General features: G+C 48.0%; 1 protein-coding gene across 1 annotated transcript in view; it reads right to left on the reverse strand.

Moving 5' to 3' along the window:
• The window catches only part of LOC141069541 (uncharacterized), a 39,234-nt gene extending 22,816 nt beyond the window's left edge, over nt 1–16,418 (reverse strand). Inside the window, exon 1 of the mRNA XM_073559194.1 lies at nt 16,262–16,418. Within this exon, the coding sequence (XP_073415295.1) occupies nt 16,262–16,340 (79 nt within the window). The 5' untranslated portion in view covers nt 16,341–16,418. The remainder of the gene's footprint in view (nt 1–16,261) is intronic.
• Nucleotides 16,419–16,670: the final 252 nt, after the last annotated feature.

Below are 16,670 nucleotides of genomic sequence, written 5' to 3' on the forward strand. Positions count from 1 at the left end.
ACTGACGTGACTGACTGACGTGACTGACTGACGTGACTGACTGACGTGACTGACTGACGTGACTGACTGACGTGACTGACTGACGTGACTGACTGACGTGACTGACTGACGTGACTGACTGACGTGACTGACTGACGTGACTGACTGACGTGACTGACTGACGTGACTGACTGACGTGACTGACTGACGTGACTGACTGACGTGACTGACTGACGTGACTGACTGACGTGACTGACTGACGTGACTGACTGACGTGACTGACTGACGTGACTGACTGACGTGACTGACTGACGTGACTGACTGACGTGACTGACTGACGTGACTGACTGACGTGACTGACTGACGTGACTGACTGACGTGACTGACTGACGTGACTGACTGACGTGACTGACTGACGTGACTGACTGACGTGACTGACTGACGTGACTGACTGACGTGACTGACTGACGTGACTGACTGACGTGACTGACTGACGTGACTGACTGACGTGACTGACTGACGTGACTGACTGACGTGACTGACTGACGTGACTGACTGACGTGACTGACTGACGTGACTGACTGACGTGACTGACTGACGTGACTGACTGACGTGACTGACTGACGTGACTGACTGACGTGACTGACTGACGTGACTGACTGACGTGACTGACTGACGTGACTGACTGACGTGACTGACTGACGTGACTGACTGACGTGACTGACTGACGTGACTGACTGACGTGACTGACTGACGTGACTGACTGACGTGACTGACTGACGTGACTGACTGACGTGACTGACTGACGTGACTGACTGACGTGACTGACTGACGTGACTGACTGACGTGACTGACTGACGTGACTGACTGACGTGACTGACTGACGTGACTGACTGACGTGACTGACTGACGTGACTGACTGACGTGACTGACTGACGTGACTGACTGACGTGACTGACTGACGTGACTGACTGACGTGACTGACTGACGTGACTGACTGACGTGACTGACTGACGTGACTGACTGACGTGACTGACTGACGTGACTGACTGACGTGACTGACTGACGTGACTGACTGACGTGACTGACTGACGTGACTGACTGACGTGACTGACTGACGTGACTGACTGACGTGACTGACTGACGTGACTGACTGACGTGACTGACTGACGTGACTGACTGACGTGACTGACTGACGTGACTGACTGACGTGACTGACTGACGTGACTGACTGACGTGACTGACTGACGTGACTGACTGACGTGACTGACTGACGTGACTGACTGACGTGACTGACTGACGTGACTGACTGACGTGACTGACTGACGTGACTGACTGACGTGACTGACTGACGTGACTGACTGACGTGACTGACTGACGTGACTGACTGACGTGACTGACTGACGTGACTGACTGACGTGACTGACTGACGTGACTGACTGACGTGACTGACTGACGTGACTGACTGACGTGACTGACTGACGTGACTGACTGACGTGACTGACTGACGTGACTGACTGACGTGACTGACTGACGTGACTGACTGACGTGACTGACTGACGTGACTGACTGACGTGACTGACTGACGTGACTGACTGACGTGACTGACTGACGTGACTGACTGACGTGACTGACTGACGTGACTGACTGACGTGACTGACTGACGTGACTGACTGACGTGACTGACTGACGTGACTGACTGACGTGACTGACTGACGTGACTGACTGACGTGACTGACTGACGTGACTGACTGACGTGACTGACTGACGTGACTGACTGACGTGACTGACTGACGTGACTGACTGACGTGACTGACTGACGTGACTGACTGACGTGACTGACTGACGTGACTGACTGACGTGACTGACTGACGTGACTGACTGACGTGACTGACTGACGTGACTGACTGACGTGACTGACTGACGTGACTGACTGACGTGACTGACTGACGTGACTGACTGACGTGACTGACTGACGTGACTGACTGACGTGACTGACTGACGTGACTGACTGACGTGACTGACTGACGTGACTGACTGACGTGACTGACTGACGTGACTGACTGACGTGACTGACTGACGTGACTGACTGACGTGACTGACTGACGTGACTGACTGACGTGACTGACTGACGTGACTGACTGACGTGACTGACTGACGTGACTGACTGACGTGACTGACTGACGTGACTGACTGACGTGACTGACTGACGTGACTGACTGACGTGACTGACTGACGTGACTGACTGACGTGACTGACTGACGTGACTGACTGACGTGACTGACTGACGTGACTGACTGACGTGACTGACTGACGTGACTGACTGACGTGACTGACTGACGTGACTGACTGACGTGACTGACTGACGTGACTGACTGACGTGACTGACTGACGTGACGTGACAAATAGCGCTTCTGGAGAAACGTCTCCAACTCAGGGAACAATGCCCAGTACTAGCGCTGTCCCTAGTGCTCGTGAATTGGCACACGTCAGTGTCCAAGGGGCTTTGCCTCTTGATGTAGCATTTCCCAGATGGGAGGCTTCGGATTCGGCTACTCCATTCATCCCAAATTTTAATGCCATTCCTGGTATAAATGTGGAGGTGGAAAATTTTGGACCAATTAATTTTTTTAATTTGTTTATGACAGATAGCTTGCTAGAGCATATTGTCCTACAAACAAATTTATATGCGTCCCAATTCATCAGCCAGAATCCACGATCCTATTATGCTAGGTCAAATTTATGGACACCAACTAATGTCTTAGAAATGAAAAAATTTTTAGGACTTACATTCGCTATGGGGATTGTAAAAAAAACGAGCATTCGGTCCTATTGGTCCAACCGCCCTGTTCAAGCCACCCATATGTTTTCTGCAGTTCTTCCTAGGACCCGTTATGAAATGCTCATGAGGTTTTGGCATTTTAACGACAATAGTCAATCCCTGCCCAGAGATGCCTCAGAACATGACAGACTATTCAAAATCAGACCCATCATCAAAGACTTAACAGAAAAGTTCTTGAGGCTCTACACCCCAACAGAAAACATTTCCATTGATGAGTCCCTTGTAAAATTCAAAGGAAGACTGCACCTCAAGCAATTTATTCCTTCTAAGAGAGCAAGGTTCGGAATAAAGCTCTATAAAATGTGCGAGAGTTCAACCGGATACACAGCTGCTTTTCGCATTTATGAGGGGAAAGATAGCCAACTAAACCCACCAGGATGCCCTACTTATCTGGGGACATCTGGAAAAATTGTTTGGGAGCTGATAACTTCATTTTTACAAAAAGGCTATAATCTGTATGTTGACAACTACTACACCAGCATACCCCTATTTAAAAGTCTGGTTGACCATAACATAGGGGCTTGTGGGACCATTCGCAAAAACCGTCAGGGGTTTCCACAATCGTTGGTCAACGAAAAGTTCCGAAAGGGGCAGTCAGGGGCTTTACGCAATGGAGAGCTGCTTGCCCTTAAGTATAAGGATAAAAAAGATATTTTTATCCTGAGCTCGATCCACACAGATGCCACAAAGGCCATTGCAGACCATCAGGGATCCACTACTCCAAAACCTGTGTCTGTCATTGACGTCACGTCAGTCAGTCACGTCAGTCAGTCACGTCAGTCAGTCACGTCAGTCAGTCACGTCAGTCAGTCACGTCAGTCAGTCACGTCAGTCAGTCACGTCAGTCAGTCACGTCAGTCAGTCACGTCAGTCAGTCACGTCAGTCAGTCACGTCAGTCAGTCACGTCAGTCAGTCACGTCAGTCAGTCACGTCAGTCAGTCACGTCAGTCAGTCACGTCAGTCAGTCACGTCAGTCAGTCACGTCAGTCAGTCACGTCAGTCAGTCACGTCAGTCAGTCACGTCAGTCAGTCACGTCAGTCAGTCACGTCAGTCAGTCACGTCAGTCAGTCACGTCAGTCAGTCACGTCAGTCAGTCACGTCAGTCAGTCACGTCAGTCAGTCACGTCAGTCAGTCACGTCAGTCAGTCACGTCAGTCAGTCACGTCAGTCAGTCACGTCAGTCAGTCACGTCAGTCAGTCACGTCAGTCAGTCACGTCAGTCAGTCACGTCAGTCAGTCACGTCAGTCAGTCACGTCAGTCAGTCACGTCAGTCAGTCACGTCAGTCAGTCACGTCAGTCAGTCACGTCAGTCAGTCACGTCAGTCAGTCACGTCAGTCAGTCACGTCAGTCAGTCACGTCAGTCAGTCACGTCAGTCAGTCACGTCAGTCAGTCACGTCAGTCAGTCACGTCAGTCAGTCACGTCAGTCAGTCACGTCAGTCAGTCACGTCAGTCAGTCACGTCAGTCAGTCACGTCAGTCAGTCACGTCAGTCAGTCACGTCAGTCAGTCACGTCAGTCAGTCACGTCAGTCAGTCACGTCAGTCAGTCACGTCAGTCAGTCACGTCAGTCAGTCACGTCAGTCAGTCACGTCAGTCAGTCACGTCAGTCAGTCACGTCAGTCAGTCACGTCAGTCAGTCACGTCAGTCAGTCACGTCAGTCAGTCACGTCAGTCAGTCACGTCAGTCAGTCACGTCAGTCAGTCACGTCAGTCAGTCACGTCAGTCAGTCACGTCAGTCAGTCACGTCAGTCAGTCACGTCAGTCAGTCACGTCAGTCAGTCACGTCAGTCAGTCACGTCAGTCAGTCACGTCAGTCAGTCACGTCAGTCAGTCACGTCAGTCAGTCACGTCAGTCAGTCACGTCAGTCAGTCACGTCAGTCAGTCACGTCAGTCAGTCACGTCAGTCAGTCACGTCAGTCAGTCACGTCAGTCAGTCACGTCAGTCAGTCACGTCAGTCAGTCACGTCAGTCAGTCACGTCAGTCAGTCACGTCAGTCAGTCACGTCAGTCAGTCACGTCAGTCAGTCACGTCAGTCAGTCACGTCAGTCAGTCACGTCAGTCAGTCACGTCAGTCAGTCACGTCAGTCAGTCACGTCAGTCAGTCACGTCAGTCAGTCACGTCAGTCAGTCACGTCAGTCAGTCACGTCAGTCAGTCACGTCAGTCAGTCACGTCAGTCAGTCACGTCAGTCAGTCACGTCAGTCAGTCACGTCAGTCAGTCACGTCAGTCAGTCACGTCAGTCAGTCACGTCAGTCAGTCACGTCAGTCAGTCACGTCAGTCAGTCACGTCAGTCAGTCACGTCAGTCAGTCACGTCAGTCAGTCACGTCAGTCAGTCACGTCAGTCAGTCACGTCAGTCAGTCACGTCAGTCAGTCACGTCAGTCAGTCACGTCAGTCAGTCACGTCAGTCAGTCACGTCAGTCAGTCACGTCAGTCAGTCACGTCAGTCAGTCACGTCAGTCAGTCACGTCAGTCAGTCACGTCAGTCAGTCACGTCAGTCAGTCACGTCAGTCAGTCACGTCAGTCAGTCACGTCAGTCAGTCACGTCAGTCAGTCACGTCAGTCAGTCACGTCAGTCAGTCACGTCAGTCAGTCACGTCAGTCAGTCACGTCAGTCAGTCACGTCAGTCAGTCACGTCAGTCAGTCACGTCAGTCAGTCACGTCAGTCAGTCACGTCAGTCAGTCACGTCAGTCAGTCACGTCAGTCAGTCACGTCAGTCAGTCACGTCAGTCAGTCACGTCAGTCAGTCACGTCAGTCAGTCACGTCAGTCAGTCACGTCAGTCAGTCACGTCAGTCAGTCACGTCAGTCAGTCACGTCAGTCAGTCACGTCAGTCAGTCACGTCAGTCAGTCACGTCAGTCAGTCACGTCAGTCAGTCACGTCAGTCAGTCACGTCAGTCAGTCACGTCAGTCAGTCACGTCAGTCAGTCACGTCAGTCAGTCACGTCAGTCAGTCACGTCAGTCAGTCACGTCAGTCAGTCACGTCAGTCAGTCACGTCAGTCAGTCACGTCAGTCAGTCACGTCAGTCAGTCACGTCAGTCAGTCACGTCAGTCAGTCACGTCAGTCAGTCACGTCAGTCAGTCACGTCAGTCAGTCACGTCAGTCAGTCACGTCAGTCAGTCACGTCAGTCAGTCACGTCAGTCAGTCACGTCAGTCAGTCACGTCAGTCAGTCACTGACGTGACTGACTGACGTGACTGACTGACGTGACTGACTGACGTGACGTGACAAATAGCGCTTCTGGAGAAACGTCTCCAACTCAGGGAACAATGCCCAGTACTAGCGCTGTCCCTAGTGCTCGTGAATTGGCACACGTCAGTGTCCAAGGGGCTTTGCCTCTTGATGTAGCATTTCCCAGATGGGAGGCTTCGGATTCGGCTACTCCATTCATCCCAAATTTTAATGCCATTCCTGGTATAAATGTGGAGGTGGAAAATTTTGGACCAATTAATTTTTTTAATTTGTTTATGACAGATAGCTTGCTAGAGCATATTGTCCTACAAACAAATTTATATGCGTCCCAATTCATCAGCCAGAATCCACGATCCTATTATGCTAGGTCAAATTTATGGACACCAACTAATGTCTTAGAAATGAAAAAATTTTTAGGACTTACATTCGCTATGGGGATTGTAAAAAAAACGAGCATTCGGTCCTATTGGTCCAACCGCCCTGTTCAAGCCACCCATATGTTTTCTGCAGTTCTTCCTAGGACCCGTTATGAAATGCTCATGAGGTTTTGGCATTTTAACGACAATAGTCAATCCCTGCCCAGAGATGCCTCAGAACATGACAGACTATTCAAAATCAGACCCATCATCAAAGACTTAACAGAAAAGTTCTTGAGGCTCTACACCCCAACAGAAAACATTTCCATTGATGAGTCCCTTGTAAAATTCAAAGGAAGACTGCACCTCAAGCAATTTATTCCTTCTAAGAGAGCAAGGTTCGGAATAAAGCTCTATAAAATGTGCGAGAGTTCAACCGGATACACAGCTGCTTTTCGCATTTATGAGGGGAAAGATAGCCAACTAAACCCACCAGGATGCCCTACTTATCTGGGGACATCTGGAAAAATTGTTTGGGAGCTGATAACTTCATTTTTACAAAAAGGCTATAATCTGTATGTTGACAACTACTACACCAGCATACCCCTATTTAAAAGTCTGGTTGACCATAACATAGGGGCTTGTGGGACCATTCGCAAAAACCGTCAGGGGTTTCCACAATCGTTGGTCAACGAAAAGTTCCGAAAGGGGCAGTCAGGGGCTTTACGCAATGGAGAGCTGCTTGCCCTTAAGTATAAGGATAAAAAAGATATTTTTATCCTGAGCTCGATCCACACAGATGCCACAAAGGCCATTGCAGACCATCAGGGATCCACTACTCCAAAACCTGTGTCTGTCATTGACTACAACAAATATATGGGGGGTGTGGACCTTGCAGATCAGGTTCTACAGCCATACCAGGTATCAAGAAAATCATATACCTGGTATAAGAAGTTAGTCATTTATTTGTTTCAGGTGGCCACATATAATTCCTTTGTGTTGTACAGAAAAGCCGGAAATACAGATACTTTCCTTGATTATCAGGAAAAGGTCATTGAACATCTTGTTTTTGAAAATTTTGTCCCCGCCAATCCTTTAGAATCTGAAGATGTTAGAAGACTCACTGAGCGACATTTTATTGCACTCATTCCAGCAACTGAAACAAGAAAGAACCCCCAGAGAAGATGTCGTGTATGTTCCAAGAGAGGAATGAGGCATGATACCCGCTATTATTGCCCACAATGCCCATCATTGCCAGCCTTATGCCTCCATGACTGCTTTAAAATCTTCCATACAGAACCACGTTTTTAAACTTTTTTGACATTCAATGCAGTCACTTTTGGGGGCTTATGCTGTTCTGGCACCTCAGGGGCTCTGACAATGTGACATGACATCCTCAAAACATTCCAGCAAAATCTGAACTCCAATATGGCGCTCCTTCCCTTCCAAGCTCTGACATGCGCCCAAACAGTGGTTTATCCCCACATATGGGGTGTCATCATACTCATGACAAATTGCACAACAACTGTTGGGGTCTAATTTCTCTGGTTACCCTTTGGAAAAAAAATTGAGGGTGAAAAGGTAATTTTTTGTGGAAAAAATATGATTTTTTTTATTTTCACGGTTCTTCGTTATTAACTTCTGTGTAGCACTTGGGCGTTCAAAGTGCCCACTACGCATCTAGATAAGTTCCATGGGGGGGTCAAGGTTCCAAAATGGGGTCACTTATTGGGGGTTTCCACTGTTTAGGCACGTCAAGGGCTCTGACAATGTGACAGGTCACCCACAAACAATTCCAGCAAAATCTGCTCTCCAATATGGCACTCCTCCCCTTCCAAGCTCTGCCGTGCGCCCAAACAGTAGTATTCTCCCACATATGGGGTATCGGCATGCTCAGGAGAAATTGCCCAACAAATTGTATGGAGCAATTTCTCATGTTACCCTTATGAAAATGCAAAATATGAAGCTAAAACAATTTGTGAAAAATGTTGCTTTTTTTTATTTCCACGGCTCTATGTTATAAACTTCTGTGAAGCACCTGTGGATTCAAGGTGCTCAATACACATCTAGATAAGTTCCCTAAGGGGTCTAGTTTCCAAAATGGGGTCACTTATTGGGGGTTTCCACTGTTTAGGCACGTCAAGGGCTCTGACAATGTGACAGGTCACCCACAAACAATTCCAGCAAAATCTGCTCTCCAATATGGCACTCCTCCCCTTCCAAGCTCTGCCATGCGCCCAAACAGTAGTATTCTCCCACATATGGGGTATCGGCATGCTCAGGAGAAATTGCTCAACAAATTGTATGGAGCAATTTCTCCTGTTACCCTTATAAAAATGCAAAATATGAAGCTAAAACAATTTATATGTGAAAAATGTTGCTTTTTTTTATTTCCACGGCTCTATGTTATAAACTTCTGTGAAGCACCTGTGGGTTCAAGGTGCTCAATACACATCTAGATAAGTTCCCTAAGGGGTCTAGTTTCCAAAATGGGGTCACTTGTTGGGGGTTTCCACTATTTAGGCATGTCAGGGGCTCTCCAAACGCAACATGGTGTCCGCTATCGATTCCAGGTAATTTTGCATTCCAAAAGTCAAGTGGTGCTCCTTCCCTTTCAAGCCCTGCCATGCGCCCAAACAGTATTATTCTCCCACATATGGGGTATCGGCATGCTCAGGAGAAATTACTCAACAAATTGTATGGAGCAATTTCTCCTGTTACCCTTATGAAAATGCAAAATATGAAGCTAAAACAATTTATTTGTGAAAAATGTTGCTTTTTTTTATTTCCACGGCTCTATGTTATAAACTTCTGTGAAGCACCTGTGGGTTCAAGGTGCTCAATACACATCTAGATAAGTTCCCTAAGGGGTCTAGTTTCCAAAATGGGGTCACTTATTGGGGGTTTCCACTGTTTAGGCATGTCAGGGGCTCTCCAAATGCAACATGGTGTCCGCTATCGATTCCAGCCAATTTTGCATTCCAAAAGTCAAGTGGTGCTCCTTACCTTTTAATCTCTGCTGTGCGCCCAAACAGTATTATTCTCTCACATATGGGGTATCGGCATGCTCAGGAGAAATTGAAAAGCAAAATGTATAGACCATTTTCTTCTGTTACCCTTGCGAAAGTAAAGAAAAAAAAGTCTAAAGGAAAATTTTTGTGAAAGAAAAGGAAATGTTTATTTTTCCCTCCACATTCCATTCATTCCTGTGAAGCACCTGAAGGGTTAATAAACTTCTTGAATGTGGTTTTGAGTACCTTGAGGGGTGCAGTTTTTAGAATGGTGTCACTTTTGGGTATTTTCTGTCATATTGACCCCCCAAACTCACTTCAAGTGTGAGGTGGTCCGTAAAAAAAATGGTTTTGCTAATTTTGTTGTAAAAATGAGAAATCGCTGGTCAACTTTTAACTCTTATAACTTCCTAACAAAAAAAAATTTTGATTCCAAAATTGTGCAGATGTAAAGTAGACATGTGGGAAATATTATGTATTAACTATTTTGTGCGATATAACTCTCTGATCTAAGGGCATAAAAATTTGAAAATTGCAAAATTTTCACCAAATTTGCATATTTTTAACAAATAAACGCAAGTCATAGCAAAGAAATTTTACCACTGTCATGAAGTACAATATATCACGAGAAAACAATGTCAGAATCAGCAGGATCCGTTGAAGCGTTCTAAAGTTATGACCTCATAAAGTGACACTGGTCAGAATTGATAAAATTGGCCCGGTCACGAAGGCAAAAACAGGCTCGGGTGCGAAGGGGTTAATGCTAATTATGAAAAGTTTTTATGACAAAACAAGATTTTTAAAACCCACTAATCTCCCTAGCACTACTGTTTCTATGGAAATCCATTATCTGCTCTTCCAATGTTCTTTCTATTCCTGTGGTGTGCAGGGTACATCTGCCCCCCTATTAACCCTATGCTATATTCCAATACAGCCTGCCCTGAGAGAAGACAAGTCAGGGTACGGGCAGGAATCAGCACTCCAGTGCATGTCCTGATTGTAGAGGATCGAGTAGCAAGGAGGAAATCCTCCAATATTCTCTTATCACAGCGAGTATGTAAAATAAATCGCCCGACAATCGGAAACTGGAGCCAATTACTTAGCTGGGACTTACATCTATCGGTAATGTTTCATCTTTTTCAGTCAGGCTCATGTAGGAATGATCTAAAAAGTAAACCAGAATGGACAAATGAGTCTCTCAGGAATGGTAATACCCACCACCCATGGACATCAGCCTGCCATCCGCCAGCTATGAGGACCACTGTATAATTCACAGAGGAAATGGCTTTTTTTTTATCCTGAAGTCACAACAGTCCTTCAGAAATGCTTATAAAGTTGTGAGGGTCCTGAGACCCCCCACGGATCGCTCAAAAACACCTTCTGAGCACGAGCTTTGTAGATTTTTTTCTAGAGCTTCTCCTCAGCCGGGCGCTTTGACAAGGAGTTTCAAGCAATCGGTGGGTGGGGGTCTCAGGACACAGACCCCCACACATCTAGGGCATTTCTGAAGGACTATTATTATTCGAATTAAAAATATTACACTCTCTGTTTAATCTGGATTTACTGTAGATAAATTATATATTGATCTTCTACCGATCGTGAGTTACAAAGTGTGTTATACTCCAGAGCTGCATTCATAATTCTTCAGGCTTCCATGCAGAATCAACATCTGCCATTGTTGCTAAAAAAAATGAAAAAAATACAGACCCATTAAAGTCAATGGGACTGACTGGTAATGGAGCTAGGATTGCTGCCATCTGCACAGTCAAATGAAACTTGTGTGAACAGAGAGCACATTGTAAATGAGCAGATGCAGCTCGTGTCCCATCGCTATGTGCACCAGACTGGACTGTACTCCCTCCATACTGACAGTGTTCCGCCACTAAGGTGTACTCCTATTTACAGACTGTACATCTGTCCAGGAACAGTGGAGGAGTAACAAAATCTGTACAGGTCCCACCTACTATGTGCATTTATCAATGGTGTCTTTCTATGTGACCCGCTGATCTACAGGTCTCGTCTGGTACTAGACTACAGTATGGCTGCTGCCCCTACAGCACTCCTCCCAGAATATGGCAGTGTTATAGGCCTCTACATGGCACTAGTAGACACTGCATAATTAAAAAAACTAAATCTGTAGAGGAAGCCATTTCATTCTATAATAGTTTGTACAACACCCTAAAGCCCCCTTCACACATAGTGAGATCGCTAGCGATATCGCTAAAGCGTCACCGATTTTGTGATGCAACAGCGATATCGCTACATGTGACACTTACCTCCGACCCGGCTCCCCGCTGGATATCGCTGATCGCGCGAGATCGGCCTGGTCCATTTCTCGTTGCCGGCTTCCTGCTGGTGCCGACGAGCGACTCCATGGACGCGGGCCGAAGACGTCACCCTCGCTGCGTGTGACAGATAAGCATCGACCGCCGCTGCATCGCTGGTGAGATCTGCCTGGTTGGCAGCTCACTAGCGACCATTTAGCGATGCACCAGAGATCCTGACCGGGTCGTATCGTGGTCAGGATTGCTGGTGCATCGCTAAGTGTAACGGGATCTTTACACTTTTTTTTATTAACACAACATCTGCAGGCATATGTAGCGGAGGGACTATCTTAAACACCCAGCAGGGTGCGCTGTGTTACAGTTTATGTGCAGGTACGTTTCTCTGAGTGACCTCCAAATTGTATATGTATAAGTTTCTTTCTGTAATCCTCCACATTGAAGATGACGCACATAACAGTCACTGTATGTCGCAAGTAGACAGTTCATTCTCCCATAATGTATGGGTGCTAAAGGCTGAAATCAAAAGCAGTTTCCAATTATTCAATATCCAAAATCTCTGCTTGCTGTCAGTGAATGGAAACATTTAATAATTACATCCAAATCACTGCCTCCATCATACGAAACTGATACCTGTGCACTGCTTGTTACAAGTGCCCTGATACAGCTTCATGGAATACTCACATCTTATTGGTCACCTGCCTCAAGATGTGGTAATTGGAGGGGGGGCGTCAACTTAAAATTGAAAAAAATATACATATATTTTTTACATCAATGTAAAAGTAGTGGGCAACCTCTTTAGGAACAAAGGGACCAGAACACTGATTTTTTGCTGTATACTCTGACAGTTTCTCTGGAGAACCCCCTCTAATTAAAGCTGCTTCACTGATTCTGTAACAGTATTTTTTTGTTGTTCGTCTGTTCTAATGTTCTGTCATTAGGAAACAAAGAAGCAAATTTTCCTTTCAACCAAATGAGCATATACCGCAAATCTGCTCTCTGGGCCCGACAGTGCGCGTTACTGGGCAGATACCACAGATCTGCTCTCTGGGCCCGACAGCGCGCGTTACTGGGCAGATACCACAGATCTGCTCTCTGGGCCCGACAATGCGCGTTACTGGGCAGATACCACAGATCTGCTCTCTGGGCCCGACAGCGCGCGTTACTGAGCAGATACCACAGATCTGCTCTCTGGGCCCGACAATGCGCGTTACTGAGCAGATACCACAGATCTGCTCTCTGGGCCCGACAGCGCGCGTTACTGGGCAGATACCACAGATCTGCTCTCTGGGTCCGACAATGCGCGTTACTGAGCAGATACCACAGATGTGCTCTCTGGGCCCAACCGCGCGTTAGTGGGCAGGTACCACAGATCTCTCTGGTCCCAGCTGCGCGTTACTGGGCGGATGCCACAGATCTGCTCTCTGGGCCCTGGTTCAAATCCCACCAAGGACAACATCTGCAAGGAGTTTGTATGTTCTCCCCGTGTTTGCGTGGGTTTCCTCCCATATTCCAAAGACATACTGATAGGGAATCTAGATTGTGAACCCCAATGAGGATAGAGAAGATTATGTGTGCAAAACTGTAAAGCGCTGTGGAATGTGTTAGTGCTATGTAAAAGATTATTATTATTCCACAGCTCTCCTCTCCGAGCCCAGACGCATGTTACTGGGGTATACCACAGATCTTCTCTCTGGGTTCAGAGAGTTGTTGATTTGCCAGCATCACAGGAGTAAAAGGTGTAATACGCTCACAATTAAAGGGGTTTCAACTTCTAGGACAACCCCTTCTTAAACTAAATGTTCGGCCCCGATAAAAATAAACCTATACTCCCCTCCCGTGCCATTCCAGCGGTGTTGGCACTCGCGGTCCAGGGGCTGTGATGCAGTGAAATGACACGTGGTGCCCAGCGCCCAATCAGCGCTGGCGTCACTGACCCTGCCTCCTGCAGACATGAAGAGGAAGTCTGAGATCAGCCGCAGCCCGGGCTTCCTCTTCACGTTCAGTTCGTACGAAGTGCTGGTTGGGCGCCAGGCATCATGTGTCATTTCACCGCATCACAGCCCACGCTAGTGCAGACGGGGGGGATTAGAGGTTTATGTTATCAGGGCCGAACATTTAGTTTAAGTTGTTGTCCTAGTAGAGGACAATCCCTGTACAGGGGAATCACTTTAGAATGAAGGTCACAGAATCAGTGCAGCGGCACGACATGGAGGATTCGGGGAACATGCGCTTTACTCCCCACTGGGTTCCATTAACTGACAGCAAGCAGAGGTCTTAAAGATGGATGAAACGAATAACAGACTAGGAGCCCCATGGATTTCCATGTTATTGTGCAGTGGGTACAAGGGTCAGAGGTCAGCACTGCACATTAACACGTTCATTGCCAGAGCAGTGCTGACCTACATTACGCAGCACGTCTGCTATACCAGTGGTCCCCAACCTTTTTTGCACCAGGGACCGGTTTCAAGCAAGACCATTCTTCCATGGCCCGGCAGGGCGGGGATGGAGGTGTGGCAGGGGCGGGGCTTTGGTCATAAGGGGGCGGGGCTATGGACACGGTTGTAGTGTAGCAGTGCATACTTATAATTAAATAACATTTATAATGTGACTCAACTCACCATAGGTTTTGAATAAGTGCTCCATCACCCCCTTCTCCCCATCATTGCCTTCACCCCATCACTCCCTTCTCCCCATCATTGCCTTCACCCCATCACTCCCGTCTCCCCATCATTGCCTTCACCCCATCACTCCCCTCTCCCCATCATTGCCTTCACCCCATCACTGCTGTCTCCCCATCATTGCCTTCACCCCATCACTCCCCTCTCCCCATCATTGCCTTCACCCCATCACTCCCTTCTCCCCATCATTGCCTTCACCCCATCACTGCCATCTCTCCATCATTGCCTTCACCCCATCACTGCCATCTCTCCATCATTGCCTTCACCCCATCACTCCCCTCTCCCCATCATTGCCTTCACCCCATCACTGCCATCTCTCCATCATTGCCTTCACCCCATCACTGCCATCTCTCCATCATTGCCTTCACCCCATCACTCCCCTCTCCCCATCATTGCCTTCACCCCATCACTCCCCTCTCCCCATCATTGCCTTCACCCCATCACTCCCCTCTCCCCATCATTGCCTTCACCCCATCACTCCCTTCTCCCCATCATTGCCTTCACCCCATCACTCCCTTCTCCCCATCATTGCCTTCAGCCCATCACTCCCCTCTCCCCATCATTGCCTTCACCCCATCACTGCCGTCTCTCCATCACTCCCCTCATGGCCTTCTCCTCATGTCCCCATCTCCTCCAGGGCCAGGCTACACAAACACAGACCAACACACACACACACATACATGTACACACACAGACAGACATACATACATACACACACACACACACACACACACACACACACATACATACACACACATTAGACAGACAGACATACAGACAGACATACACACACACACAGACAGACACATACACACACACAGACAGACATACATACATACATACATACATACACACACACAGACATACATACATACATACACACACACACATACATGTACACACACAGACAGACATACATACACACACACACACACACACACACACACACACACACACACACACACACATACATACACACACATTAGACAGACAGACATACAGACAGACATACACACACACACAGACAGACACATACACACACACAGACAGACATACATACATACATACATACACACACACACAGACAGACATACATACACACACACACATACATGTACACACACAGACAGACATACATACATACACACACACACACACACATACATACACACACATTAGACAGACAGACATACAGACAGACACACACACACACAGACATACATACATACATACACACACACAGACAGACATACACACACACAGACACATACATACACACACACAGACATACATACAGACATACATACACACACACAGACAGACATACACACACACACACATTAGACAGACAGACATACAGACACACACACACACACACACACAGACAGACAGACAGACACACACACAGACAGACATACATACACACACACACACACACACACACACAGACAGACATACATACACACATACATACACACACAGACAGACACCACCTCTCTCCTCTCACCTGCCCGCCGCCCGCGCTTCCTCGCTCTGACACAGCAGTGGCCGCGCTCTCCTCTCTGTGTCAGTCAGAGACAGGAAGCGCGGGCGGCGGGCAGGAAGCTGGACGGGTCCTTGCAGCTCCGCTCCTGCTATTCCCTCTTGCAGGCAGCGGAGCTGCTTGGATCGCTCCCTGGCCGCCGCTAAGAACTGCTGTGCGCCGCCCCAGCCCCCGCTACGCCACTGACCGCCCCTGGCTCCCCTTGTGTCCGCGGCCCGGCAAGGGCACTGCAGCGGCCCGGTGCTGGGCCGCGGACCGGCGGTTGGGGACCCCTGTGCTATACCACACCTGTCAGTGACAACAGCTGTGCTCCCCTCCCCCCAGTCCCCCATCCTCGTTCTCCTAGCCCATGACTTACGTTGAGCCGCTGAGAAAGCAGCGTGTGCCAAAGCGAAGAGACCGACGCCGACCAGCCCTTTCCGGATTGAAGATGTCATGTCTCCGGAGCGCCTCCACTTCCAGATACTACTACAGCGAATAGCCGGCGGTCGCTGGGAGTGACGTCACACCTGCTGAGCCGGCGTACGATTACACGGCGACGTCATGCCGCCGGCCAATCACCTACGTGCGCAGCTGACTAGGCGCCATGTTGTGGCTGGCATATTTCTGACTAACGGCCAAAATGAAGATTTCACTGTGAAATTAAATGATATGACTGATTCAGTGTATATGTGATGAAATGTCAGACATGTTCCTTATACACCGTGCTCACCAAAGATAAAGTGGTGTTTTAGTGACGATAGTAAGGGCTTTATTTAATATCAACT

Source organism: Dendrobates tinctorius, unplaced genomic scaffold (assembly GCF_039654945.1).
Source record: "Dendrobates tinctorius isolate UK_male_01 unplaced genomic scaffold, ASM3965494v1 ptg000265l, whole genome shotgun sequence".
Taxonomy (NCBI): Eukaryota; Metazoa; Chordata; class Amphibia; order Anura; family Dendrobatidae; genus Dendrobates; species Dendrobates tinctorius.